Source organism: Nyctibius grandis, chromosome 7 (assembly GCF_013368605.1).
Source record: "Nyctibius grandis isolate bNycGra1 chromosome 7, bNycGra1.pri, whole genome shotgun sequence".
Lineage (NCBI taxonomy): Eukaryota > Metazoa > Chordata > Aves > Nyctibiiformes > Nyctibiidae > Nyctibius > Nyctibius grandis.
In genome coordinates this window covers 8,858,638-8,884,916 of record NC_090664.1, presented here as the reverse complement: position 1 = coordinate 8,884,916, position 26,279 = coordinate 8,858,638, and the positions used below count along the sequence as shown (strand labels likewise).

General features: G+C 40.4%; 1 protein-coding gene across 2 annotated transcripts in view; it reads right to left on the bottom strand.

The window, feature by feature from the left end:
* LARS2 (leucyl-tRNA synthetase 2, mitochondrial) overlaps nucleotides 1-10,179 on the bottom strand; it is a 90,642-nt gene extending 80,463 nt beyond the window's left edge. For both annotated transcript variants that reach the window (XR_011048550.1, XM_068405284.1), the window contains exons 1-3: nucleotides 10,090-10,179; nucleotides 7,106-7,356; nucleotides 5,156-5,284 (exon numbers count right to left, since the gene is read on the bottom strand). Coding sequence is in view for 1 of the 2 variants with exons in the window: in XM_068405284.1 (XP_068261385.1) it covers nucleotides 5,156-5,284; nucleotides 7,106-7,339 (363 nt within the window). In the remaining variant the exon portion in view is untranslated. The remainder of the gene's footprint in view (nucleotides 1-5,155; nucleotides 5,285-7,105; nucleotides 7,357-10,089) is intronic.
* Between the last annotated feature and the right edge of the window lie 16,100 nt (nucleotides 10,180-26,279).

Sequence of the window (26,279 nt, the reverse complement as noted above, 5' to 3'; positions counted from 1 at the left end):
AGACCCCAAGCAGACAAGGCACACCTGGAAATAGATTCAAATAATTAGTTTTTGACTGGTGTGTACATTCTAGCAAGGACTATTTCAATGATCCTCCACAACAGAATGCTGCATTTGCATTCTGATAAGGCAGTTTCAAATTAAAACATAATCAGCCCACACAGATTTCTATCAAAACACAACTGTTTATAAAATGCTCTCATTTATTTCTTGTTCTCACAAGATATAAAATATAAGAAATTATTCTACACCCACACTTTACAAGAAACATATAGAAAACAAAAGTGTCACTTTTCTCCTTAATCTCACATTCTTGTATAACACAATTGCATTTAAATAATACCTCATTTTCTGTTCTTTCTTTCAAAATGAAACAGAGTGAGCTAATTAACACTTTCAGTACTTGCTCCTGGAAAACTGAATTTAAATAAGATTCAGTTCACACGGGATACTTGTAATACTTTCCATTTGGACTATACCACAGAAAATAACCTGGCAGAAGGACACAATAGCCTCACACAAAAAAATGGTGGAGTATAGCAGCTAATAAAGATCAGAAAATGGAACTATATTGAAATAATTCAACCTACTGATGAATTCATCTAAAGTTTTAATTAAACTTGCCTGTCTTTCTTCAATACCATTCATTTTTGCAATTTCAAGAATATTAAGATTCACTGCTGAAAGGGAAAACAATTAATGAAAATACATCCAATTTAAAAAAAAGACATTCTGGATAAAACAAAAACGCTTTAAGTCATTTTGGGATATTGTGGAAACATCATTGACAATATTCCAATCCCATCCATCAGAAGCAGTTTAAGTACAAATTAAGAAATCTGATCCTAGTGTACAGGAATTTCACCCTGAATCGTCCAATGATCCTTCTCATTTCTGCACAACTTGCATATGACAGTCTCACTGTGGTATCAATTACAATTCAAAATTTTATTATAAAGATATCACAGGAACTACTGAACTGAATCACTCTCTGTTTACTGATTGCTAAGGGAATTATTCTCAGTCCTCAGAGAGGCACAAATTATCCACTTTGGAATTTATCAAAGACATGATAATGACAGCATGATAAAGCAATGGTAAATACTTTTTCCCCAAGCAGCAGCAGACTGGAAATCTGCCATGATGAAAATCACCATGAATATCTCTAATTTGTACAAGGCACTCTCGAATAGGAAATCTCTTAACTTCTTACAAAATTGTACATTTGAATTCACAACATGCATGTAAATTTATTGAGAAAACCCAACCAGAAACTTCACAGTTTAGTTCTGGATTGGTTTACTAATAGATACAAAACCATAATTTAAAATATATAAATTACTTTTTCATAGCATTTTAAAAGAAATATGTTTGTAATAAGATCTGTGACTAGAACTCTCCATACACAATAATTGTTTTAATTGCACTTCAAGAAAAATGTTATCCTTAACACATTTGTGAAAGAGACTAGCTCACTGCATTCATGCTAAGTAATCTATATGGTTTACAGTTCCCACACAAAGACTTCATCTTCGGTAATTAGAATGTAAACAACTTATCTTACAACAGATGTACTCTACAAACCATTTACCCAGCAACCTAATCCCAGCGCATGACGGAATTTGTTTCCCATCCACTGCCTACAGGTACTTGAGGAGTGTTGGAACAAGACAATGCTTCGCTAGTCAGATCTTCAGGTAAAACAAACAGGACTTCATCACCCATGGGCACAAGCAACGTATACAACTCTGGTGACTACCTCTCTTTTGTAATACACACATTCACCCACCTCCTACTGAAAACTCTGCAAAGCTTATCACTCATCAGTTCATTGAAAAAGTGACTGCCTATTGCGATCAATGTTATACTGGCATTAAATCCCACCCCTACACACCATTTAATAAATGACCAGCCAGTCAGGTACTGCAGAAAAGGCTGCTGCTCATTAGGTAGTCTGTTTAATTGCCCATTTTCAGTGTCATTAGTCACCAATATCATCTACAGCTTTATGTTGAAGCAGTATTTCTTCCAAAAACAAGGGGAAAAAAAAAGAGCAACAAGTATTTATTTTCCCACTTAAAATGCTGCTGAAGTACAGGTTTCTGCCAAATATCAGTAGATTTCAGTTAGTATTACCTCTCTAGAATATTTTAATTGAAACAAAATCAGATCCTATCCAGCTAGAAAAATGAAATACTAATGTTCCATTTTAGAAAAACAACCAGCATACAAATGATTTAACACTTTCCCACTTAAGACTTCAAACTACCTCCAATATGAAGAAATTACACGAATGCACTCCAAAGAACAGTCCCAATTTACTACAGGAGCTCTAATCCCTTTGTAAAGGCATTCAAGATTATCCTTACTTAAGTATTATAACAAATAAGACAACTCTTGCCTGTCTAGATTAAATCAATGTGAAACTAATTTACTATTTTCTCATGAATGCATTCTCTAAGAAAAACATCTCCACCTTATTCAACATACATTACTCTCTTACTCAACCATATACACCAGCCAACTATGTGCACGCCATATATATTTTCCCTGATATTTTCCCTCACCTTTTACTAGGTAACAAATATACATTATAGTCTGAAGTTCTCCCTGGGAACTGTAAGTCTGAATGTTTTTGCTGTATTTTTCATGGTAACAGCCCATAATTCCTCATTGCCTTACAAACACTTTCAACCTACCTGTATTGCTTCTAGCACAGTTTTATGACTTGCTAACCAAGGTCAGTTCTACATCCATATGTAGAGATATAGATCCCAAGATTATTTTCAATGACTCTTCCTTTTTGTTAGTTTGGAAATGATGGAAGCAATTACCACTCAAAAATCTTATCCTAAACTTGCATTGAATACCTGAAATGCATTCACTTCTACTTAGAATTTTGACTTGGGAAAAATTAGCAGTCCCTGAACTTTCAAACATGCAATATTAAAGCTGAATTTCCAGAAAGAAAAGGAAAATTTTAAAAAAAAAAAAAATCAATAGAATAACTTCAAAATTATGCATACTAATATTTTTTGTTTCTAAAGCATTCTTTCTTTTTATGTACTGAAGAATTCCAGTAAGTCCCTGAATACAGGGAAAAACATTTTTCTTGTGTATATCAAATTTTATGTATGATAAGACATAACCATGTCATAGCATATAACCATCACAATAAAGAAATCTTTAACAGATTGGACAACTGTGACAATGGCCAGAGAAAACATCTAGAGGCTGATAAATTAATTGCAAGGAGAAAATAAATTATATAGACTTTAATTCTAAGTGATGGAGAAATTAGCATGGCTAATAAAGAAAAGGTTTTTTAAGGTATATATAAGTTCCAGCAAGTTAATGTACATCACTAACACAATAGCTCTTAGTCTGACATACTCAGAAAATCATTTGAGAAATCTCTAATGTCTCTTAATTGTACATGAAGGTTAAATTCTTTGGCTGCCCACCTTTAGTCATAAATAGATCAAAGTCATTTTTACATGGAATGTAAAAATAAGCTGAAGTGCAAGATTTAAAAACTTTAAAAGACTTTCAAAACTTTTCTGGAAAAAACAGGCAATTGTGGAAATAAAAACTTGCTTTCATAGTGGCTCTTATATTTCACTGCAATTATATTATCTTTTCATTTTCTCCAAAGGTTTCTACTAAAGGTGCTTACTTTCCTTGTATTCAAGCTAACACCTACAGCATCCTACTGGATGTAGACAATTATTTTCACTTTATTTTAGCTAGTAGAAGAGGAAGCATGTTTTTACCTCTCTGAATAGAAATTTAGTGGATATCTCTACTGTTATTGATGAGAGACGAGCTATGGCCTGAAATAACATCTCCAGCGGTCTTAACATCAAGCAAGAATCAAAAGACCCTTCAAGAGCCCAGTTGGCTCAATTTTTTTAATGAGATCTAAGTTCTGGTCATTCAGAGGAGTTAGGAAAGATTAGCATTACAACAGACACTGGGGTTTTTTTTTTTTCCTCATTTAAAGTCTAAGGTAGTTATTTCTTTTTCCTGTAATTTTAAAAGCATAAGAATGCATTTCTGTGAAGCAAGAGCACATATTCAGTGCACGGTACGTTCATCATTGGCATAGAATACATAGTATTTGGAAAGGCAGCACACTGAATAATTCAGTGACAATACCTTTAAGAGTCTCACGGATGGTGATAAATCCAGGAAACACTAGTTTCTGCAGCACTTGTAGCAACAAAATTGCACTTAGTACCACAACCAGCAAGTAACATTTATTTCTCCATTTCATCTTCTCTGTACTCTTTTTGAGGGTCTGATTCCTATATTCTTGAACTGCTCCTTCTCTCATACATTAGAGAGGATTCCTTTCTGAGTCTGGATTCTTGTCTACGGCTATTTCTTTCCTTTTGTTCCCTACTCTAAAGTTGGGTATTCTCTTTCCATATTTATCCTTCCTACTGTTTCCCAGATTCTTAGCATTTTCCCCCTACCAAATGTCTTCTTTCCCCTTAATATACGATTGTCACTCAGGCCACGATTCTCCCACACCTTCCTCACATCCTTCAGATTTTTCCCGCCAGTCTTTACTGCGGAACACCACTTAGGATCCCACCCGTAGACCGCAGGGACTAGGCTCTCAGCTACACCTTCTACCTACCAGAGAGAGAAGGAAGCAAGGGATAAAGGATGGCAGGCATGGGGTAGACTGGGAAACAAAGGAACACAGAACAGAAAGTGTGATTTCTCCTTGCAGATGTGGCAAGCAGTTAGTCTTAGCCTACTTCATAGACTTGCACCCTCAGAAGACAATGTTTTGTACATATGAGCGAGGCCTAAGTACATCAATAGATTCAGGTGGCTGATATAGCATCAGCTGTATCATTTGACATAGCCTCTAACACTGTGTTATCAACCGTGAGTTCTGAACACCACCTGTCGATGATCTTAAGGGTCCTTTCCAACCAAGACAAGACAATTCTGTGACTCTGTTTTAAAAAAAGTCTCAAATTTCAATATTCAAAGTTCTACAGGTCATTATCTATGCATTTGTAGCATATATTCTGACCAAGCCTTCACCTTCATGGATTTTCGAAAATACTAATTTCCTGACCAACTGTGATATTAAAACATAAAAACCCACCCAGTCCTACTGCCAATCTTTTCTTACCTGCATCCCTCTCATTTTCTGGAACCGAGCTACTGCATCACTGATGGTGTAGACACGAACATGGCCCATATGAAGCTTTCCAGAAGGATATGGGAACATAGAAAGCACATAAAATTTTGGTCTTGATTTCTAGAAAGAAATTTTTAGAAAGTTATAACTACACGACTTAGCATTTCACTTAAATAAATACATGCACACATTATAAACTACACAGCACCATGAAAAGACACAAGGTTCTGCCAGAACTGATCCAAGTGAGCACTGACAAAGTTCCCAGGATCAAATTCTTTGGGGCTGTAAACAGAGATGTTATACCAGACTTTGCTGCCATACCATCAATTTATATTGGTATTTATATGACACTTGAAAATTGTTTTCAATCAACTTTTACTCAATAAAAGATATATTAACTGCAGCTTAACAAATCACCATTCCCTACCACAGCATGTGTCACTGATTATCTAAGTGCTCCTAATCTGTCCCACCAAAAAATGAAAACATGACAGATTAAATTATCCTCTTAACAGTTAAATAAGCATTTTACTTTGTATTTACAACAAACATGGAGCTCACTCAGGGCCAGTTGCTTTTTTGTCAGGTGAACTGCGGTAACTCACAGAGTGACTAACTCAATCATTTGCCAACTGCATGAACATCCACTGAAGCAAAACTGTTCAGTTCCACTACGTATGCTCAGACCCAAAGACATCTTACAAGCAGTATCTTGCATAGTGAAAAGAAAGTAAAAATTTCATTTAGTTAGGTTTGAGTAAATTGACAAAAGTTGCAAAGAAATCAAACATTATCTCTCTCACATCAATGATTCCTAATACATCTTGTTCACCATTGAATTTATCACTGATACATGCTTGATAAGTTCCTACATTATCTTTCCTATGTTAATAATGCTGGGCAACTTTTACTATTCTGAACCAAACTCTATTCATATTTATCAAATATTACTTCTTATCACTTTTGTCCAATAATAGCAAAATTAGAAATAATCTGAATACTTCCTTGCAGCGCTATACACTATTTGCCTTTTAATATGAGATGTTATTAAACTTACTTCAACTATAAGGATAAAAAGAAATTATCATTAAAAATACAGTTTAGAACTTAGCATATGTATGATACATATATGATACCTATGTATACATGTATTGTCAGATATTAAAGACACAAGCCTAAATTAATGCTTTCCCTGCTACATGTATGCATACACACCATTTTCATCTCGGTTTTCTTCCTCAGAGAAAGCAAGCCCCTTTTCTCTCTTTGACAGAAACAATTTTTTGTTGGAGAGGGGGTAACATTTTAGGAAAAAAGAACAAACTAACACTAAGGGGCACAAAAATGTTTTTATACCTATGTGACTGAGCATACCTGTGAAGACAAAAAGAGTCAGAGACCGAGATTACAATTGTTTTCAAGATCTTTTATTGCATGGGAAAACTTTTTTTTCTGCAAGTCACTTATTATTCCTAAGACACTGTAAAACAAAAAATATTCTTAAAAAATCACCTTCCTTTAACACAGATTTTAACGAGTCACAGTGTACAGTGTAGTAGATTTGTCATAACCATTGGGAACAAGATCTTTAGAAAATTGTTTACAAAAGTTATAAACGTAGAAGATGTTTCTTTTAATATTTTAAATCATTAATTCCTAGATGTGGTATAATATATGAAGAAAGGATTACTTAAACACTCTAAAATTACAAGCTCATACTTTGCCGATTGTGTTTTTCCTCAAGATTTTAAAATTATTTTCCCATCTATTTCATCAACTGTTTCTAATAATCTGCTATTATAGAAAAGTATTTTCCCCTGAAATGTAATATACATCTCGTCATTATAAGCCAACTGTACTAAGTAATTTTCAATTAATTTCACTCTGAGAAAACAAAAATATCAAATATGTAATTTCCAAATTTCTCATAATGCTTACATCAGTTTCTGAAATTTTGCAGAACTGATCCTTTATTCTTGGGAGCCACCAATTTTCAACTCTTTTTCTTGTCTCCAACCCATAGCTTTTTTCCCATTTCCCCGTCTCACTGTAAATAGTTCTGACGCAGGCTGGAACCAGTCTTCTCTGCCATTTAATTAATCCAAGGAAGCCATTTAACTGTCTCTTCAAACATAAGGAACAAGTTCCAACTCTCTGACAAACCGACTGCATTCTTAAGGTTATGATATCTGAAAAAGAGAAAAATACGTATTTCAGTCTACAATATATAACAGGAATTCAGTGGTTATTATGATTATAGAGAAATTTGGTAGCTATGAAACATATTTTAGCTTGATTTAGATTACTTGGCCATTTTCCATGGTACTTGCATTTTATTCCCATGAGTTTGAATTATAAAAGCATTTATTTGTTAGCCAAGAGAACCAACTGTGGCCCTTGCCATGGACAAAACCGTTCTGTTAGGTTTCTTTTCTGATAAGATACAATTCTTGTATTCAATCTCCCATAAAAGCAGGATCAGTCAACAGAAGGTTCAAGAAACTTGGCTGCCTGAACAGAAGAAGATGGCTAACAGGGTGTTAGTAAAAATTTAGAATGAAATAGGGAGAAGAGGAAGTTGGATGAAATTATCCTGTAAAACTACTGAACTTGTAATCACTGAAAAGAGATGGGCGAGGAGGACTATAATTAGTAGATTTCAACTAGATATTCTAAATTGACTATTTTGCTAAGGGCTTCCTCATCAGTATAGTTTCCTGCAAGAGCTACGTGAGAAACTTACACTGTTCAGACAAGATATAATTTAACAAGTCAAGCAAGTAAAGCAATCCAGTTCTCTTTCAACTAGAAATACGGTAAAAAGAACTCCTCGTATGCTTTAGCGTGAGGCTTCTAAAATAAAACTACTCAGATGTGAAAAAGATCAATAGCCCACAAGTTCAGAATCAGTCTCAGTAAGATATTTACCAATTTTACTTCCTACAGTAGGGAATATGGCATTAAAAAAAAAAACCTACTCTGAGATTTCTTCCTCACCTTCATCCCCAATTCCTTTTTTAAAATACTGGTTTCTTTATTTACATCAATATTTCTTATCCTCTGTGGCTGGGTTTTTATTTCAAATTTTGGCCTATAAACTTGACTGCTCTACCAAGCTACCAATTTCAGTCAGTTCATAATTTTCTTGCCGAGTTACATCAATACAATCTCGGTGTAGAGAAACTCTGTATAAGAAACAGTTTTATTTATTTATTTCCCATATGATAGCAACATTATCAGTAGAAATAATTGCTGTACCACCTAAATTAGGTCCCCAATATAGCTAGTGGGAGTTACACTTCTTTAACACTCACCACATACGCATACACAAGCCCTCATTGCCTGTATCATTACATATCTACAGAACTGCACGTTTTCTCTCTTACTTATCAAATAGGTTGTTTTAAACACTTTTTCATTTACATGTCACACCAGTACTTTGAATTTTTTGTTGCTAATCTCTAAAATCTCTCTCATTTGTAAAAATAATAAATCCAGGGCTGAACTCAGGCTTCCCAGTGCAGCTGCATGTGAGTTATTCAGGAGACACCTAATTTCTCCTCCTCCATAACCTTTCACTTCTTCACTTAGCTCAAAATTAGCAAGAACATTTCAGTACTTTACTGTTTTGCTTATTGTTATGAATTATTTCCTTCTTACTTATTACTATTATTTCAATTTATTTTACAACAGAAAGAAGCACTTCCCTTTCTTACTGCTGGCCAATTTCAGCATTGCTGATTTACAAAATATATATATTTTAAAACATGAATGTTACATACATGCAAATCCTTCACTGAAGACAGAAAGGAAAGACACAAGCTAGACCCCACGCCTGTGTACAGCTCAAAAGAAGCCCATCTGCCAACGTCACGCCTGCCATGGCACATCTGGGTGACCTCAGTCCCTACAGGTCACACGAGCAGCGGTCAGAGCAGTGGGTGTGAGTGGGAAAGGGGCTACAGCCTGTGTCACACAGTGTTAGAGCAAAGCTCATTTAAACACATGGAGTTCCAGGATGAGACAGAGATCTGTGGTCTCCTTCCTGCTCCCAGTCCCTCTCATGCACAAGATGCGATGATCAGAAGTCACACCTTGGGCCAAGTGAGGACACGTAGCACATGCAAGAGATGCAGCCCTAAGTGCTTTTGCCTTTCCAGGCTTGCGTGCATGGGAGCAGGCAAGAAGGGTGCCCCTTCCCACCCCTCTTATGCGCATCCCAGCCCAGTGCTGTGTGGGTCTTTGAAGGAGCACACTACAAGCCCAAACTGCCCACCTCTACAGCGTGTACCAAGAACCTCTGTTCTTGGGGGAGAGTGGGCTGGACTGACAGAGGAACAAAGGTTGAGACCCTGCTTTGGAAAGATGCAATGAGCACACAGGAGAGAGCCTTTACTAAATTAATGTACTGAAAATTGCTTGGTAATGGCCAGCACATTCACTCACCTTGCAAGTTAGGCAGACAGTTAAAATTCTTTTTTTTTTCCCCCTGCGGCTCAAATTTGAATTAAAAAAAAGAAAACAAAAATCTCCCTACACTTTTTCCTCCTTGCAGTTCGTTAGCAAAAGCCCTGTGCGGGTGCCGGCTGCTGGAAAAGCAGGCACAGCAGCAGGCAGCTCCCTCAGCGGGAAAGAGCGAGCGGGAGAGCAGCCACGGCGAGGCGGGAGACGCGAGTAGGGGTGCTGCGGGGCCAGGGCCGCTGGCAGAGCCGGCTGCGAGGGGCTGCCCCGCTGGCAGCGGCACGGCGGAGGCAGCGAGGCTCACAGAGCGGCGAGAGCAAGCGCCGAGGGGCGCACGGCTGCAGGCACCGGAGGAAAAGGCCGCCCGGGCGTGAGCGTGAGGAGAAGCAGAGGCAGGCGGCACTTAGAGCCCTTGGGCTGACAGGAGGCGAGCCCCGCGCCCGCCGCCGGGGGACTGTTACCTGCGCGCGGGAGCCCGCTGCTGCGTCTCACACCCCCTCAGCTCCCCTTCCGCGCCCTGGGAGCCGCCATCTTGGTCTCGTTACTGGCGCGGGCCGGCGTACGGCGCATGCACCGCTTCTGCACGGCCTCCCGCGCATGCGCCGAGTGGAGCCGGCCCTGACGGGGGCGGGGCCGTGCGGAGGGGCGGGTCGCGGGTTCAGTTCTCGGCGCGGGAAGGTTGAGCCGAGCCGATGCCCTGGAGAGTTGGGTGCCTGGTTTGCCGGGACCAAACGGTGTGAAAGCCGACAAACCTGCAGGCAATGTCCCGTGTTTCTAAGCCCGGAGCCTCACAGTAGGCAGGACAGGAGGGAAGGGCGGCCCTCCGAAACAGCAGCCTTTCCGAAGGGCTCCGGGATCCCCTCGGAGCCTGCCTTGGAGACTTGCCCTGCAGAATCTAGGGCAAAAGTTGTATTTCAACAGTGATAGACAGTTACTAACCTACTAGAGGTAGGTAGCAACCGGTTTAATTCATGGCTGTAGGTACAGTTATGCATTTTAGAAGGGCAAACAGCACCCCACCTCAGACAGAGCACGTGCTCTCCATTTATAGGGTCTGCAGCCCCCCGCCATGTCCAAGCACGTTTTTCTCACGGGACCCCCAGGGGCTGGAAAGACTGCTTTGATCCAGAAAGTCACTCAAGCTCTAAAATCCTCAGGCATTCCCGTTGATGGATTTTACACAGAGGAAGTTAGAGAAGGTGGCAGGAGAACAGGATCTGATGGTGTCACTTTGTCTGGAAAATGAGGACCTTTATCTAGAGTCAATTCTAATTCTCCTACTTCAAGACGCGAATATCAGTCTGGACAGTATGTTGTAGACCTTGTTACATGCTAGAAGGGCTGACCAAGATGGCAGTCCTCGCCTTGGGAATGGCTGCCTGGTAGCTCTGAAACCCCCTCAGTCCTGCAAACATTTCGATAGGTGTTTGCTGAGGAGGACAGAGGACGAAAGCAGGCTGGTTACCTGCGTAACACATAAGAGCACTCCTTAGGGTCTGAAGGATCTTGTGCTGGGGAATGTAAGGCAATAATTTGTGACTATATCTTTGTATTTCAGATATTTAACGTGTAAACATGGAAGATCAACAGTAAATAAAAAGATTAAATGAACTGGGATTGAATCTCTATATAAGTTGCACAGTGTTTTATTAACTTTGCTTGCCTCCACAGCATATACAGAAACTCTGCGAGGTGACCATATAGTTTAGGGCTAAATTTCAGTAGCATTTTGTCTACAATAATTTTATTTCCCTTCTGTAATTTTTTTAAGAGGCAGATTCTGAAATAAAGCCAATAGTTGTTTTGTGATGTCTTTTTGACTAATGAGAAAAAAAAGCAGAAGTCAATAAAGACAATGTAGAGCAGCGTAATTAATTCTACTTCTGTCTGGAAAACAACATCTTACCCTGTTGTCAACACTGTACAGTTCAGAGTTGTTTTTAATTACTGCAAGCAGTTTGTGGTAGCCTCCAAGGAAAAAGAGATACATTTTTTTTATCCTGTTGATTGTGCCCCTTTGCTACTGGCAACTGTTGATTCTTTTCCTTTTCAAACCTTTTGCTTCACTGTTGTGTTTCCATCAGAGCTTAAGCCAACACACTCTGTTTATGCAATGCAATGCCTACAGTAAAGTGAACCTTTTTGTACTCTAGAGATAGGGGCTTCGTATATGACTAAAAATAAGTATTTACTGACTATAAGCTTTCTGCTTGGTTGTGTGTACCTGTCAAGTATGCTTAAATTATAACCTTTTCACCGCAAAAATGAACTGAGAGCAGCAATAATGCTTACCCTGCTTATAAACTGATAGAGTTTCACCAGGACTGTGCATAATTTTGCTTTGCTTTCCTGTTGATCTCCCTTTCAGCAAGCCATGGTGACTTTGGTCTAACAGACCTCCCCATCCCAAATCTCTCTATGAATTTGCTGCTGTGTGAGTTCCTGGACTGGGGGAACAGGCAGTGTGGTCCTCGGCTGAGACCCTGCCCCAGGATAAACGAGAGCTTGTGACCAGCTGGGATGTGTTTTCATGTTGAAGGATGATTTTCCTCACAACAGCCCTGATCCCTGAGCTCTCCTGATTCAAGTGGAGCCATTTGAGGGCTTGTGACCCTGCTGTCTCCCTGCCCTCCGCGGGGGTTACTGCCTGGTAAAGAGAGACAGATGAGCGAGCAGTGTATCCAATTCCTGCCTGGCTTATTAAGATGAACCCTTGTTGAATTTAATTTTCATTCGTATGGTGGGCTGTGAGCTATGACAGCTCTCAGCTCTGATTCGTGATCCTTGTTGGATTCAGCTCAGGCACCAGAGAGGTTCCCACTTCCAAAGAGACAGGACCTCACATGGAAGAACTGGCTGTCCTTGTTTGCAAATGAAAACCTCTTTACTTTGTGTGTGTAATGCCTTTCACCTCAACCGGGGACAACATGGTAGAGCTCAGAGTGAGTGGAGGTAGCAAAATAACGAGAGGATTACTTTATGTTGTCTTGAAGACATTTTGAAAGTCCAATCACTGTCTCAAATTTAGAATTATGATTTTAAAATACATTTAAATCTCTGGGCTGTTGAAGTATCTAACGTTAAACATATTGACCTATATTTCTCAAGGCCTGCCATCAAGATTATAGCTGATTTAGTAGTCAGACCTTTGTCTTATCTTTTTAATCTGTTTATTTCACTAAAATACTGCTTTCTCATCCTGACAATCTACTTATGTATTTCATTTGCTTGAAGCTGAGGATAATCTGTTTAGATTAATACTAAATTATTCGCAATCTTAAATGCCTCCAAAGAAGTTAGATGGATGCTATTCACAAATGCAGACCTGCCATAGCTCAGGAGCACTTGAGTTTGGGCCCATGTGGAGCCTCCAGCACTTCTCTGTGCGCCATATTATGCAACGACCCAAACTGGTCTTGGTTAAAGTCAGACGTAGCTTGTGATGCTGCTGAAATGGGTACTGCCAGAGGGGTTTATAAGTGGGTGGAGGCACAGTATTGTGCCAAGTCTTGGATATAGGTGCCACTTTACACCCACAATTTCCAAAAATAAACTGGAGAAAAATTAAAAAACAAAAACTATAATTTTCTGTTATTCCTTATTTTCTTCTGGGAGGACTTGCTGGTATGATTTTGATGAGCTGCTAACAAAAACACGCCAAGAACATTCGACACATGTTTGAATCGTGTCTTACTTCAGGACATGTAGAAGATCACTTCTGTCAAGATACTACTGGAAATTTACTCTGAGAATATATTGAACTCTTAATTTGTGTCACTTTCCCATTGATTTTATTGAAGCTTATTGTGCTGTCTGGATTCTGATAGTGAGGAAGGCAGCCAATATCAGATGAAGCTAAACAAGGTGGAAGATTATCTGTAAACAGAAATTAAAACTAGGTAAGAAAATCTGAGACCAACTAGAAACATACTCAGAAAGAAAGGAGGTATTTTGGGTAGTATGATAATCCATGAAGATCAAAAAACATGCAGATATACACTGTTATTTGGCATTTGGGCTTGTTTATTGGCTTGCTCATGGTAAGAGCAGTAGTGAGTTGCCTGTCTATTAAGCACTAATTTTTTGGCATCTCTGTTTTAAAAACATCAAGATCCCATGTCAGCAGTGAGTCCTAGAAATGGCAATGAATCCTTGGTGTGAAGAAGACAGCCAAAAGCACACCAAAGCTTTCCTCCAAAATCTGATACTGACTTTTTTCTGTGGTCTCATCCAAGTCTGCTAATCTCTCCAAGATATTTTCCTCATCCAGCAACAGGAGGCCAGATTTTCTTGCCTGTGGTGCCCTGTCCGCATGTTTGGATGGGTGGAAGGTTGGCCAAGTGTGAAAGGAGGGTGATTCACCTGCTATATGTATGACAAACAGAAAAAGAGTTGGAGAAAATGACCAGGGTCAATTACGCTCTTTTTAAATGAGAAGGAGCTTGAGATATCACTGAAAATTACAGAAAGCTTAGAGGCTACTATGTTTCTGCTTTGTTCTTTAATTTCTACATTCAAGAGTGTCCAGATGTGCCAGGGACTTAAGCCAAAACATCAAACTATGAACCCCACAAATGGTGGGGTATATTGTAAAAGGATGAATACAAGAGAACCTCAGACTTTTCCAAACAGAGGACCTACCCCGCTCTCTCATGATCCCCGCCTTCCCCATGTGGGTTTTGCTTGTCAACCTGGGCTGTTTGCTCAGTCTCCTTTCATTCTGGGAAATTAATGATATAATGATATTTGCATTTGCCTTAATAATAACCTTGGGAGTAAACTATTTTCCATAAGGCTAATATTCCCCTGTTTTCTTTTTTAGCCTTTACACTAACTTGTTTGTTAGCATTTTTGTTAATCAACACAAAGCCTGGAGATGATTAAGTAGTTAGGTAATTCATTAGTTCCTGTATGAGAAATGTGCAGAAGTGCCACAGTTGTCTGTCACTTAAATAGGCATGCTTCCCAGATTTCCATACAAATATAATTTTGCCTTTGCTGATAGTTACCAGAATTGATGCTTGTGTTTCCTGGCATTTATTCTTTCGCTCCTACATCAACAACATGACTAGTATTTTTCCAGCCTCCTACAAAAAGAGGATTAAAACCCAGCGTTTGGAATACAAAATAGTTTTTATTGCCTGCATTCTTCAAATCCCAGCCCCATTTCATGTAATTCAAGAGTTTGCTTGTTTTTTTACATTAAACTCCTTGAGAGTGGCTTTTGCTTCTGAGTTTCATTTTACCTTTGTTTACATATACATGTATTTAGTGTTTTTGCTTTAAAACGCAAGGTCACATCAAAAATCCAGGTGATTGGATTGCAGGGATGTAAAGAATAGCACTTGAGAATATAAAAAAGCAAGAAATTAATAGACTAAATTAAAAAAATAACCTCTCAAAGCCATGTCCACCATCTGGGCCTAGATCTCAAATGGAAGAATTCTGAATGACCCCATGAAGATCAATAGAAGCTTCTTTTTTGCAATAGATTTTATTTAAAAAGCACTCAAATATTGTGCTGTGTGTAATGGAAGAATAAACTCTTGAAACAGATAGAAGAGATAGACTTATACTTTTGGGATAGGAAGAAACGGATTTGGGCAAGACCGGTCACGTTACTAGGAGTGGAGCTTAACCTGCTCATGAGCAGGTATTACATGATACAGTTGATGCCCGCTCCAGCCAGGGACTGGCCTTGATGACAGAGGAGGTTCTTGTCATCCAAACCAACACAGGTTAGTCATTCTTTTGTTTTGCAAAATGAAGAAGAACTTACACTATGCGTCAATGGAAGAAGACATCAGCTAAATAAGAAGTCAACAACCTCCGTGCGCCCCCCCACCCTGCCCTGCCATGCAGGGGTGTGTGCTCGGTGACCAGGATGATCCCATCCGGTTGGAAAATCCATGAACCTGTGCCTGTCCCTGTGTCACTCATTAAACCATGAATGATACGGAAGGATTTTGAAAATATGCAAGAACCAGACTTAGTGGAATTGTATTTACCAGCGTTGTTTTAGCAGGCTGATGTTGGCCCCTAGGCCCGGAGCTAGGACATGGGACTGAGTCCATTTTGAGTCCTAGGTGAGCCGTATTCTGAGGGGATTTTGTGCAGCACGTGTATTGTGCTGGGTGTTTGTAGAGAACTCAAAATGCACATCCTCGCTGTTCCACGTGAAGGTATCAGACCAGAGTCTGTGACAGTTTGCAGCTTCTTACTGATTCAGGCTAAAGCTTGTGAGTAGGTATGTGCATGTAGGTGGGGAGAAAATATCCAAATCAATGCACTTTTGCTTTTTTGCCTTTCATCAAAAGTCCAGTTTTCAAGCAAAGTAATCTGTGCTGTATTTTAGTCTTTGCCATCTTGTAATACTTTAGCACAATTTTGCTATTGTTTGGAGCTAGTTATACACAGTGGTGAGCAAAATTACCCCTTTGCAGCATTCAAAGCTCTATGTTTCTTGCTTTTAATCTGGCAAAAAGCTGTTTGTAAGACTGTTCAAAGTTTTGAATTTACAGTCATGGGGCTAAGAGCCCAATCCTCATAAGCTGGAAGACTCTGGTTATGGTGATACCATATTGTCATTAACTTATCCGCAACTCAGATGCATCTGGGAACTTTATGTCTCCTTGTATATAGATATATAGATATAGATGGGAATGCAAATTTTGGAAACCTGGGTTTTCATTCTCTCTTTTTTGAAGTCTGCCATTTGAGATGGCAAGTTAGTTGTGCACCAAGAGGCAGGCAATTCCAGCTGCTTGAAGTCATTAGGGAAGGCTGCCATGCTGATATGGTACATAACTTCTGTATATATGTTGCGGAGAAGTTCATCTGTCTGGACAGACACCTTATAGAGAGGCACCGTGCCCCTCTTCCCCCCCCTTCTTTCACAGTAAATTTGTGTCTTGCAAAAGCACATGCTACCATGTCAGACAAGAAAGAATAACAAGACAGACACCCATTAGTTAAAATCTTGTCGTGTGATGACGTTTCTTTCATTAAAAGCCAGGCCCTCATATTTAAAGTTGGCGGTGAATGGACATTTTCTGTGCACTGTGACTATTAAAACAACTTTTTACATTGACAGCCAAACTTCATCCAACAATTAGATTGCACTTAAACTTCGTAATGATATCTGACGGCAGGAAACAGTCTGAGTACTGGGTGAAATCATCCTGCACACTGGGTCTGTCTTGTTGGCTGTCAGCTGGCTCCAGAAGGAAAACTGGAGTACAATAGGAGGAAATTATCCAGAAGTCTTAAAATTAATGAGTATTAATTGATCTTTACTGTATGGAAAAGTTAAAATGCTAGTATTTACTAAAAAGCTCAGTGCAGCTTGGAAACTGTTGTATAGACATATTTACATGTATGCATATGTGTTGTCTCTGTATATATATAAACACATAACATCCATATGCACATACACAGAAGTATAAGCATGTTTTATACGTATATACATACAACTATGCCCCAGATGAAAGTAAATGTCATTTGCCTCATTTTTTTCCTGTATTTCTATACATAGTATAATTACGAAAGAGAAAGAATGATTAAATTATTCTTTCTAGTTAAACAGAAAACAAGATAGAAGGAGCCTGGGTTTACCAAGGGAACATGGTGCAAGGATAATCTGATAGCGTTCCTTAAATGAGGTAATGGATTTTCCAAAATAGAAAATGTGCTAAATCTCATTTGTACCTTAGCAAAGCACTTGATACACTCCTAAATGGGAAAATATTAATGAAGCAAAAGAAGATGGAGGTTAACAAAGAACACAAAAGGTGGGGAAGAACTGACTGACGGAAAAGGGAAGAGGAAAAGGAAGAAAAGAGAAGAGTCAGGAAGCACGTTACTGCAAGAGTTCCTCAAGGATCAATTTTAGGACCAGTGCTGGTAATATTTTTGTTAACTACATTTGCATATGAGGTCAGTGTGCTCTTGAAATCTGAAGATGAAGGGAAGAAGACTATCATATATTAAAACTTTTCTGACTCTGACAGGTAGATGGGAAGAATTGTTTGATTAGAACAGAATGTCAGGTCATGCACTTCAGGGTTAACGAGGAATTTCTTCTCTAAGGGAGACAAAGATGACTCAAGCAGAGAGAACTCTGGGTGTTGTAGATGATCACAGGGTGACCATGGGATGAAGCCATGAAGAAGGTGTACATGCTCATAGCATACATCAGACAAGGCATTTGTAGCAGAAGAGAAAGTTTCATTGTACAAGGCACGGATGAATGCACATCTGCAACACAACTGCTGTCACATTCCTGTAGGGAAGATGAATTAATTTGCAACCAGTGCAGAGAGGTACCACAAAGCATGTCATATGAGAGATGACATAAAGTGCTGCTTAGTCTAAAAAATAAAGGCTATGTTAGGATACTGATTTCTTTCTAAGGATATATTGGTTGGCCTAATACCAGGAACAGAGAAGAGCTATTTAAGGAAAAGAATAAAAAAAACCCAAGTAACTGTATTACATTTAGACTGGAAAGCAAGAGCAGGTTCTCACTATTGAATCAGAGAGGTCCTCTAACAACCTTCCGAAGGAATGGAAACAGCCTCCCCTCTCCAATAACTCTAGCAACATTTAGGACAAAATTCAACCCATTAACAGAAAAGATGATGTGGCATGATCTCTGTGGAGAGCCAGGGCCTGCAGGTGGCCTCTTGAAATACTGTAACTGGTCACTCAAGTCCTTATTTCCCCAGAAAAATTCTCAGTTACCTTGTGAAGTAACATTTAAAATGGGAGCCTTGCTCACTAGCAATTAGCTTGGAATCACGAAGTAAGGCAGATACAGGTGTGCTATCCATCTTACAGTACAGCAGGAAACCTGAAGGTCTCATAGATGTACGCAAAGTTGGCATTTCTGTAAATCACTTTCTGCTCCCCCTTCAAAACTCATTATGCTTTAATAAAAATGAAAATTTAAGTTTCAACAGAGGAAAGGTTCTTTTGCACATTTTTCAGCAGAACTGCCTGCACAGCTTGCAGGCGTACCAGATGTACCGGATAAGCTCACTCAGCATTCCTTACTCCCATTGAAATGACTCGCTAGAGAGAGGCAAGAGAGGACGTTCCGTGCCTTCCTGGCGCAAAAAGCAGATTCAAGCAAAGGAGATGCAACTTCAGCACGGGGTATACCTTGATTCATACTCTACTGATGTAAGAAAATCACTTGTTCACTCAAGAATGACCTAAGCCCAGGAATGAAGGTCATGGATGGTGACTCAATGCTGTTCCCTATCAGCATTTTTTTACAACTGAGCTGTGGGAGCTCCTTACTCTTGGGGTGATAAAGCAGGTAGTGCAGCAAAGGACAAACAGATGATTTTCTTGTGCCAGGACATCATGCCCATTTTATACCTAAGGTAGCCAGATTGTGTGGGTCACTTTGTCCCCGGGCCAGTGAGGAGCTACATGTGGGAGCCCCACTTAGGGCCCTGTGGAGCCCACCTCGGACATGGGGCTGGGGACAGTGTTCACCAGGGACTATTTTAGCTGAGGAAGGCTTATCAATAAGGGGGAAAGTTCATCCATTGGCAATGCAAGATACCTAAGTCAGACCCCTGCTCTCTCTGTTGGCTAGGGAAGGAGCCGAAGAAAGGGAGCTGGCCTCCCTTAGGACAGCTTTTGTCAACACCTTGCTCAGCTGTGCCCTCTGGGCATGGGGGACTGTTGTAAAGATGTGAAGGCTGCAGGACATCTCTGCATTTTAAAATTAATATTTTATGGTCCTTTACCAATCTGCTGCTTCTTGTGATGCTGGGACAGGGAGGAAAATCTGCAGAAAAGCCAACAGTGCATAAGAACAGCATGATAAATTGAGTGTGAGAGATTTCACAAAAGATTGAGTGTGATGTTTTGTCCAAATCTGTGTGCTGCACTCTACTGATACAGTAAGGACTCCATCATCAACAAACACAAGAGATGGCAAATGGGAAGTCCTAGGAGAAGTGAAGTTGCTAATAACCTGCTGTCAGAAGTCAGACTCTCAGCCCAATAGCAAAGCAGAGGGGGGAAACAAGTTGGGCTGGGAGCTCCAAGTCCCAGAAAGGGTTCAGACCATATCTGAGAATGGGGAAGGGTATTTAGCTGGGGGAGCCCAAGCTGGACCAGCACAAGCACAACTAGCTACCGGAGGTTGTGCACAGGGGAGAGAAGACGCCTGCTCACAGTCCAGCAGAGAGACTACTGTGCTGCTTTAGGATATTGCATATATTACATCTGGGAAAGTTATCAGGCTATTACGAACCTCTGCTGTCTCATGCAATTGCAGATAACTTATATTCTTCATTAGCACTATCTGCAGCTCTGAGTTCTGTTAAAGGACTTTTTAATTTAATGTTCTTTGGAAAGGAAGCAAAATAGGATTGGTAAAGCATTGTGGATGCTATTTGAAGTCTGGCAGTCTTTCCTCATGATCATCTACTATGATTTAACTTTTGTCCTTTTTTGCTATTTTTGTTAGTTTATTAATGCAACTATCAAACAGATATATTTAACGCCACATAGACTACGGAGATATTAAGTCTATTACATAGAATGGTCTTGGTTGTTAGCTACAATGCATATGCTTTATGCATATTCAAATCCATTGGTAGCAGATAGAAATCCTCTTGCTTCCCAATGATTAGATAACTAATAGGATGACTGAATGCTCTGGACTGCAATTCCTAAATACCAATTAACACCTCATTTTCAGGATTTGATATTATAAAACCTGCCACTCATTTTCTCTTTGTACCTAAAATTATAGGAAAATATGTCACAAAAACTGTATAAGAAAGTGGAGTATATTGCTTCTTAATAGAAGATGTTTGAGATTTATCTGATATATCTAAAAAAAAGAAAGTATATTTTAAATGTTAAGTAGTTTTATTTCAACAATATAAGACTTTTTACATGAGTGCAACTTCAACAGTTAGAAGTCTCTTCAGAGAGTACAGTTCATTTTAGATTCTGTTGCCACAAATAAACTCAACAATGCCAAGTTATATTCTGGAATTCAAGGCAAGTTTTGCTTCCAGCTATGCAGACCCACAGGGATGCTGAGGTGACCTGTCTGTGTGTCCTGGTGTCGTGTCCTACGTGAGAAGTACAGGGTTGCTTCAGGAGACAAATTCCACTTTTTTTTAGTTCAGCTTGAACTTGTGAAAAAGAATTTGCATGAAGTGGACAAAATACCAAAACACCATTCAGGTACTCTGTACATACAGCCCATACAGTCAGATTCCTACTTTTGATTCTTACTTCTAAAGGTTTTTTTGGTCGTATTTTTTCCTGTTAACATTCCCAAGTCTAAGCAGAGCATTTAATGTTTGCAGTTTTTATGTATGTTTTGCAAACCAAATACTTATACTGTTAACATTATGCTAATTTAAATATTGTTTTCTACTCTTTAACATTCAAAAGTCCACTAAAGGAGTTAAGATTAGAAAGTAGCTTGACACCTAGAATCCCAGCCCACATTAGCACTGCTTTTATGTGAACCCAATGCTAAGATTTCTTAAGGCCTATCCAGCATTTTTAGTACCTTTTCTTTATTAAGTGCTTTGCTGATGTGGAGAAAAAATCATTTGTATGAAGAAAGATAGAAAAATTGAGGAGTACTTCTCACTCGCTTTCAGGCTTCCGTTGAAGTACTCCTCACTTCTCTTCGTCCTTAACCAAGGGCTTCTCCCACGCTTGCCTGCTTGGAGCTGAGGTGTTAATCCAACACAGGACTCTTCCCGCAGGACACTGGAGACAATCATTCAGCAGCAGCTTCTGGACTGCAGGACACGCTGGGACTCACAGCATACTGGGGAGCAGTGACACTGCCTGCGCGAGTGGTGGCACCCCCATGCATCCAGTGTCAAAAATGTACATTAGCGCACTGAGAGTGTTCCACGACCTGGAGTGATGCTGACGAAGGGTGTTGAGTGATGTCTCCAAAATGTCTTCCTAATGCAATGGAGTTTCAGGGAGCTTCTCTGTGTGCTGAGGAAGCCTGGAGCTAGGAGTCAGCAGAGACACTGGCTGCACAGATGTGTTGAGAGATGATTACCAGAGGCTGCTGTAAGTCTATGACTTACCAAATTGCTGGTGGGAAATCAAACGTCAATGCTTTCCTGATAGAAGTCTACCAAGTGACTATACTACAGCTTATTTACAGGTTGAAAGGCAGTTAATGGCTGCTTCTCTATCCATCTCAGCTTCGACAAAACTGGAGAAGACCAACTAGAAAGAAAAACTTACATATCAACAACTTTCCAAAAATATGGAAGGAGTGACAGAGAATTAGGTAGGTAAAAAGGTGTATAAGAAGTCTTCATCATGCCTTTAGACATGTTATTAGAGAGAAGAAAAGGAATTCAATTTTTGATAAAAGTTTAGAATCTCTAAATTGTTCTGCAATGCATATGCAAAAGCTAATTCTGGGGCAGTGCTATGGCTCAGTATCTTGTGAAGTACCAGCTGCAAACTGAGTGCTTTATATCCCCTAGGAAAGTAGACAGTCTTGGCTTTCTAATGATATAAAGCAATCCATTCCTGCCTTAATGCCTCCAAGGGTTCCTATCTTGAGCCAATTTCGTTTCAGTGCTGTAGACTTGCTGTTTGGGGGCTGCAGACAAGTGTAGTTTTGGAGATTAAATTCATGTTTTAGGAAAGAGAGAGAAACCTTTGTATGCCTGGCATGTTGTTTTGTGTTTTAAAATTGTAGCTTGGTAAAATGTTGGTGTGAGAAGCCAGCATGTGGTGTGTACTTGTTGGCGCGCAATGTTATCCCAGAAGTTGGGAGGCCAAAGGTGCATGATAAAAGGAGCTTATTAGACATTTAGCTGGTTGGCTAATGACCTACTTTCTGAACTGAGGGTAACTGAGAGTGCTTTTTGTTCTGATCTCCTGGATATCACATGGTTAAAATGACCACCAGGCTTTGTGAAACATCAGTCATCAAATTTCTGTTGCGAAGGATACTGGCTTCTTCATACAGATTCTTTTTCTATTTCCGTTCCTTTCCCCCAAAGTTTGGGAGCAGCAGCAGATTTTCCTGATCTGGAATCAAGCAATTAAGCAATAGTCCAGGATTTTCTTGATCACAAAGTTCAAGAAATAGAGAAAGAATTAAATGGCTTTTTTTACGTAAAGCTCTTCATTTAGATGCTGAGAAGGGGTAGCACAGTCCACCATGCCTCAGAAACATGGATGCTTTCCCCAGCCCGGGCAGTAGTCTACAGGATGATCTCACATTAGTTATTTCACTTTTGGGTTTCAAATACTTGCTTCCCTCTTATCTCATTTTTAAGAGGTTCGCCATATCCAGTGACTTACAGCTGAAGAGTTGAGACTCCATATAACTTAGCAAGAAGAGAGTAAACTACTCTAAATTTCAAAGCTTTCCTTGGGTCCGCAGAAACACATGAATGCCTTTACCAGCCAGGGATTTGCAAAAGCAGTCTAGACTTTGTAAAAGCAGTTATTACTAGTATTAGTTCTCATCTAAAGTAATTTATTGGAAAACACTGTATACACAGCAAGGGGAAAAAGATTCTCAGACATGACAGGATTTCCTTTATGCTTTGATCTTTGGTTTTGTAATCTGTGGGAACTAGTGTACAAATCAAAATGCCAGCCAGTCTCTTCTGGAGATCTGGATTCTCACAGAGATGAACACATAATGATAGTTTTGCTCTTGCCCGAATTGGCAGCTTTTCTGTCCCATTGTTTCCTACAGTCCCTCATCTCCTCATTGAGCTGCTGCAGCTAAAACCTTTCTCCTCTTAAACCATTTTGATGACTCTCTCCTCCTGATGTTCATGATTAAAAAATATGATAGGAAGATGCTGCCTTACAACAGAAGAGGCTCCCCTGTGAGTTATCCTGTATAGCAATAAACAAGCAGCGATGGTTTCTTCCCCAGAGATTATAACTAGGTGAGGCAGACCGAAGGAAGCAGAGGTAGTGTTTTTCCCACTAATGAATCTGGAACTACAAGAGAGAGGACTTACAAGGTTTGCGTAGAGGACATAAGTAGCAGACCTCAAAACTGAACCCAGATCCCCTGACATTCAGCCCTGACTATAACTGTATGGGCACCTCTGCTGTTTCTTTGTGATTGACAACATAGGGGTGTAAATCCAAGTAAATAGTGCTGGGCACTTTCAGCTCCCACCAAAGTAAGCAGGACTCAGAGGTGCTCAGCCCCATGCTGCCCTCGGCAGGAAGGAGGTACCAGTCCTGCTCAAGGCCAGCACTGGTTCTACCTCCACCACCCCCAGGCTCTGCTACCTGCCTGCGTCAGCCACCTTCTCCTATTTCTCATATGTCTCTAATCCACCAAACACACATGTGGGAGTATCTAAATTAAAAATAGCAACCCAGAAAAAAATGCTGTGCAGTCGAAGATCTAATTTGCAGCTGAATTATCATCCCCACGTATCCCTCTCATCCCAGGATGATAGTACTGGCGCTGAGCAGGTGCAGCCTGGCTCAGGGACTGGCAATGCCAAGGAGAGACAACAGCCTTGCGGGTGTCTGTCCCCTTGGTCCCTTGTCAGAAAGCTGAATACCCCACTGGTCAGCTCATATGTCTTTTTATACCCACTGCCTCATGAAAACACCTTAAAACACCGCCCCACTCCCCTCTATGCTGCCTCCTTTCCCTTATCACCCAATAACTGGACTAATGTAGCTTGGCTCTTGCAAACCCAAACAACTGAATTAGTCTAACCTTTTAAAAGGTTATTGGAACATCCTGTCCCATTAACACCAAACCTTAGTGCAGAAACACATGAATAACCTGTTCCAGTGCTTTTATTGGCCAGGAGTGAGCCCGAGCGCTTTGGTGGGCTGCCAGCATGCGAAATTGCAATTTGCAACAGGCCATGAGTGATTTTCCCCGTGGATCTGCAGGAGTGGCCCTTGGTTTTAATCAGTTCTCTGGTACCTATGATTGCAGTGTGCATTACAAAAATTGCTGGCAGTTAATTGTCACTTTTTCACAAGGAATTTTTGTAAATAACATTTTCATTCCCACAGAGAATCATTCAATTACCAGAGCAACCATAAAAACCTCAGAAGTCAGAACATCCTGAGACATGAAAGAAGGACAAAAAAAAATGGACTTAACTTCAAAGCAGTCTTCACAGTTCCTGGCTGGCATCCTGCTTGCCTTGCCCAGTACCACATGTTTGGCATGGCCTCCCTCACCACCGTGGTCCCAGGCTGGAGCCTCGCAGGATCCTGCTCAGGCATCCTCCCCGAGGATCTGGCTCTGCTGTGAAACTCACAGGTACATGAAATTTGGATGACATAATAAGAAGAAAAAACTAGGTATTTTGTAGTGCTGCTTTGTTTCTGCCAGACAAAACCTCCCGGTTTAAGTGGTAATATAAGTGAGATCTTAAAAAGCTCATACAAAACGCAGCTCAGCCCCAGACTCCCCTGGGCAACAAGGGATGGTTTTCATGTCTGCGTGCTTCTCTCCGTGTCTGTGGGGTCCCAGCCCCATTGTTTTTCTCCCACGGTTTCTGTAGGATACCTACATGGGTGTCACATTCCCCGTCTCATTCCTGCAACCTGGTTTCACATGCCGCCAACTCATTGACAATCCAGCTGTGGCTGCCTTGGAGGTGTGCAGGCGTCTTAGCAAGCTAAGCTTCCCCCACAAAACTGCAATAGCTTAATTCTGAACTACAGCAAATTATAGTCCTCAGAAACGCGTAATGGAGACGTGAGTCCGTGGAAGGATGGTCCCACCTCATTTTGCTGCTGCAGGCATTCAAAAAGGAAGATAGCAATGGCTGCAGTGGGACCCTCCCTCCTCCTGTGGTCCAGCACATCTTTCCAGCTTCCAGCTCAGCCTGCATCATTGCACAGGTGGAGCAGGACACCCAGTTTGGCTTTGGATGTTAGCCAAAGCGACCAAGGAACTGAAGTGACCAAGAGAAATGGGAAGACACTCAGCAGCTGTAAATTGGGGATCATCCAAGGAAGCACTTGCTACTCAGATAGAAACGCTACAATCTCTCTCTTAATTTTCTGACCTACTTCTGCAGCTCAGGGATATGGGAGACTGTGCCAGACATCAGTCTGGGTGTTTGTCTCAGGGCTTCAGCTTTGCTGTATTCTACCAGTTGGCACTCAGCAGCATCATCCCATCACTGCAGAGGCCCCTTTCTTCCCAGTGGAAGCTGCTGGGAGCAAGTCTGCTACTCATACACACCCGGGCATCCTTCACTGGGATGTAAATGCCCAGGCTCAGGCACTTCCAGAGTACAGCCAGAAAGAAGCCCTCCAGTTTTCACAGCTCTCTATCGCTTTTGCTAGATTTTGTATCACCTTGTCTTTAGCTGATAAATCTCAGCTGGGAGGCAGCTGTTCACTAACCACTGAAATGGGGCCAATTTCTCCAAAAAGGGCCACTCTGTGACAGTCTTGCTACTTTCTGTATTCATGCATATCCTCCATACACTTCATTTTTGCAGCTAAACATTAGCTTCATGTGAAGATTTGGTGAGCAGTGAAAGATAAAGCAGGCTGGAGAGAGGAGAAGAGAGCCAGGGAATGCTATTAGCATGACGTCAAAAGAACACCAGATTTTACCGTTATCTCTGATGAAATGTTGAAGGGCAAGGTGAGAAAACAG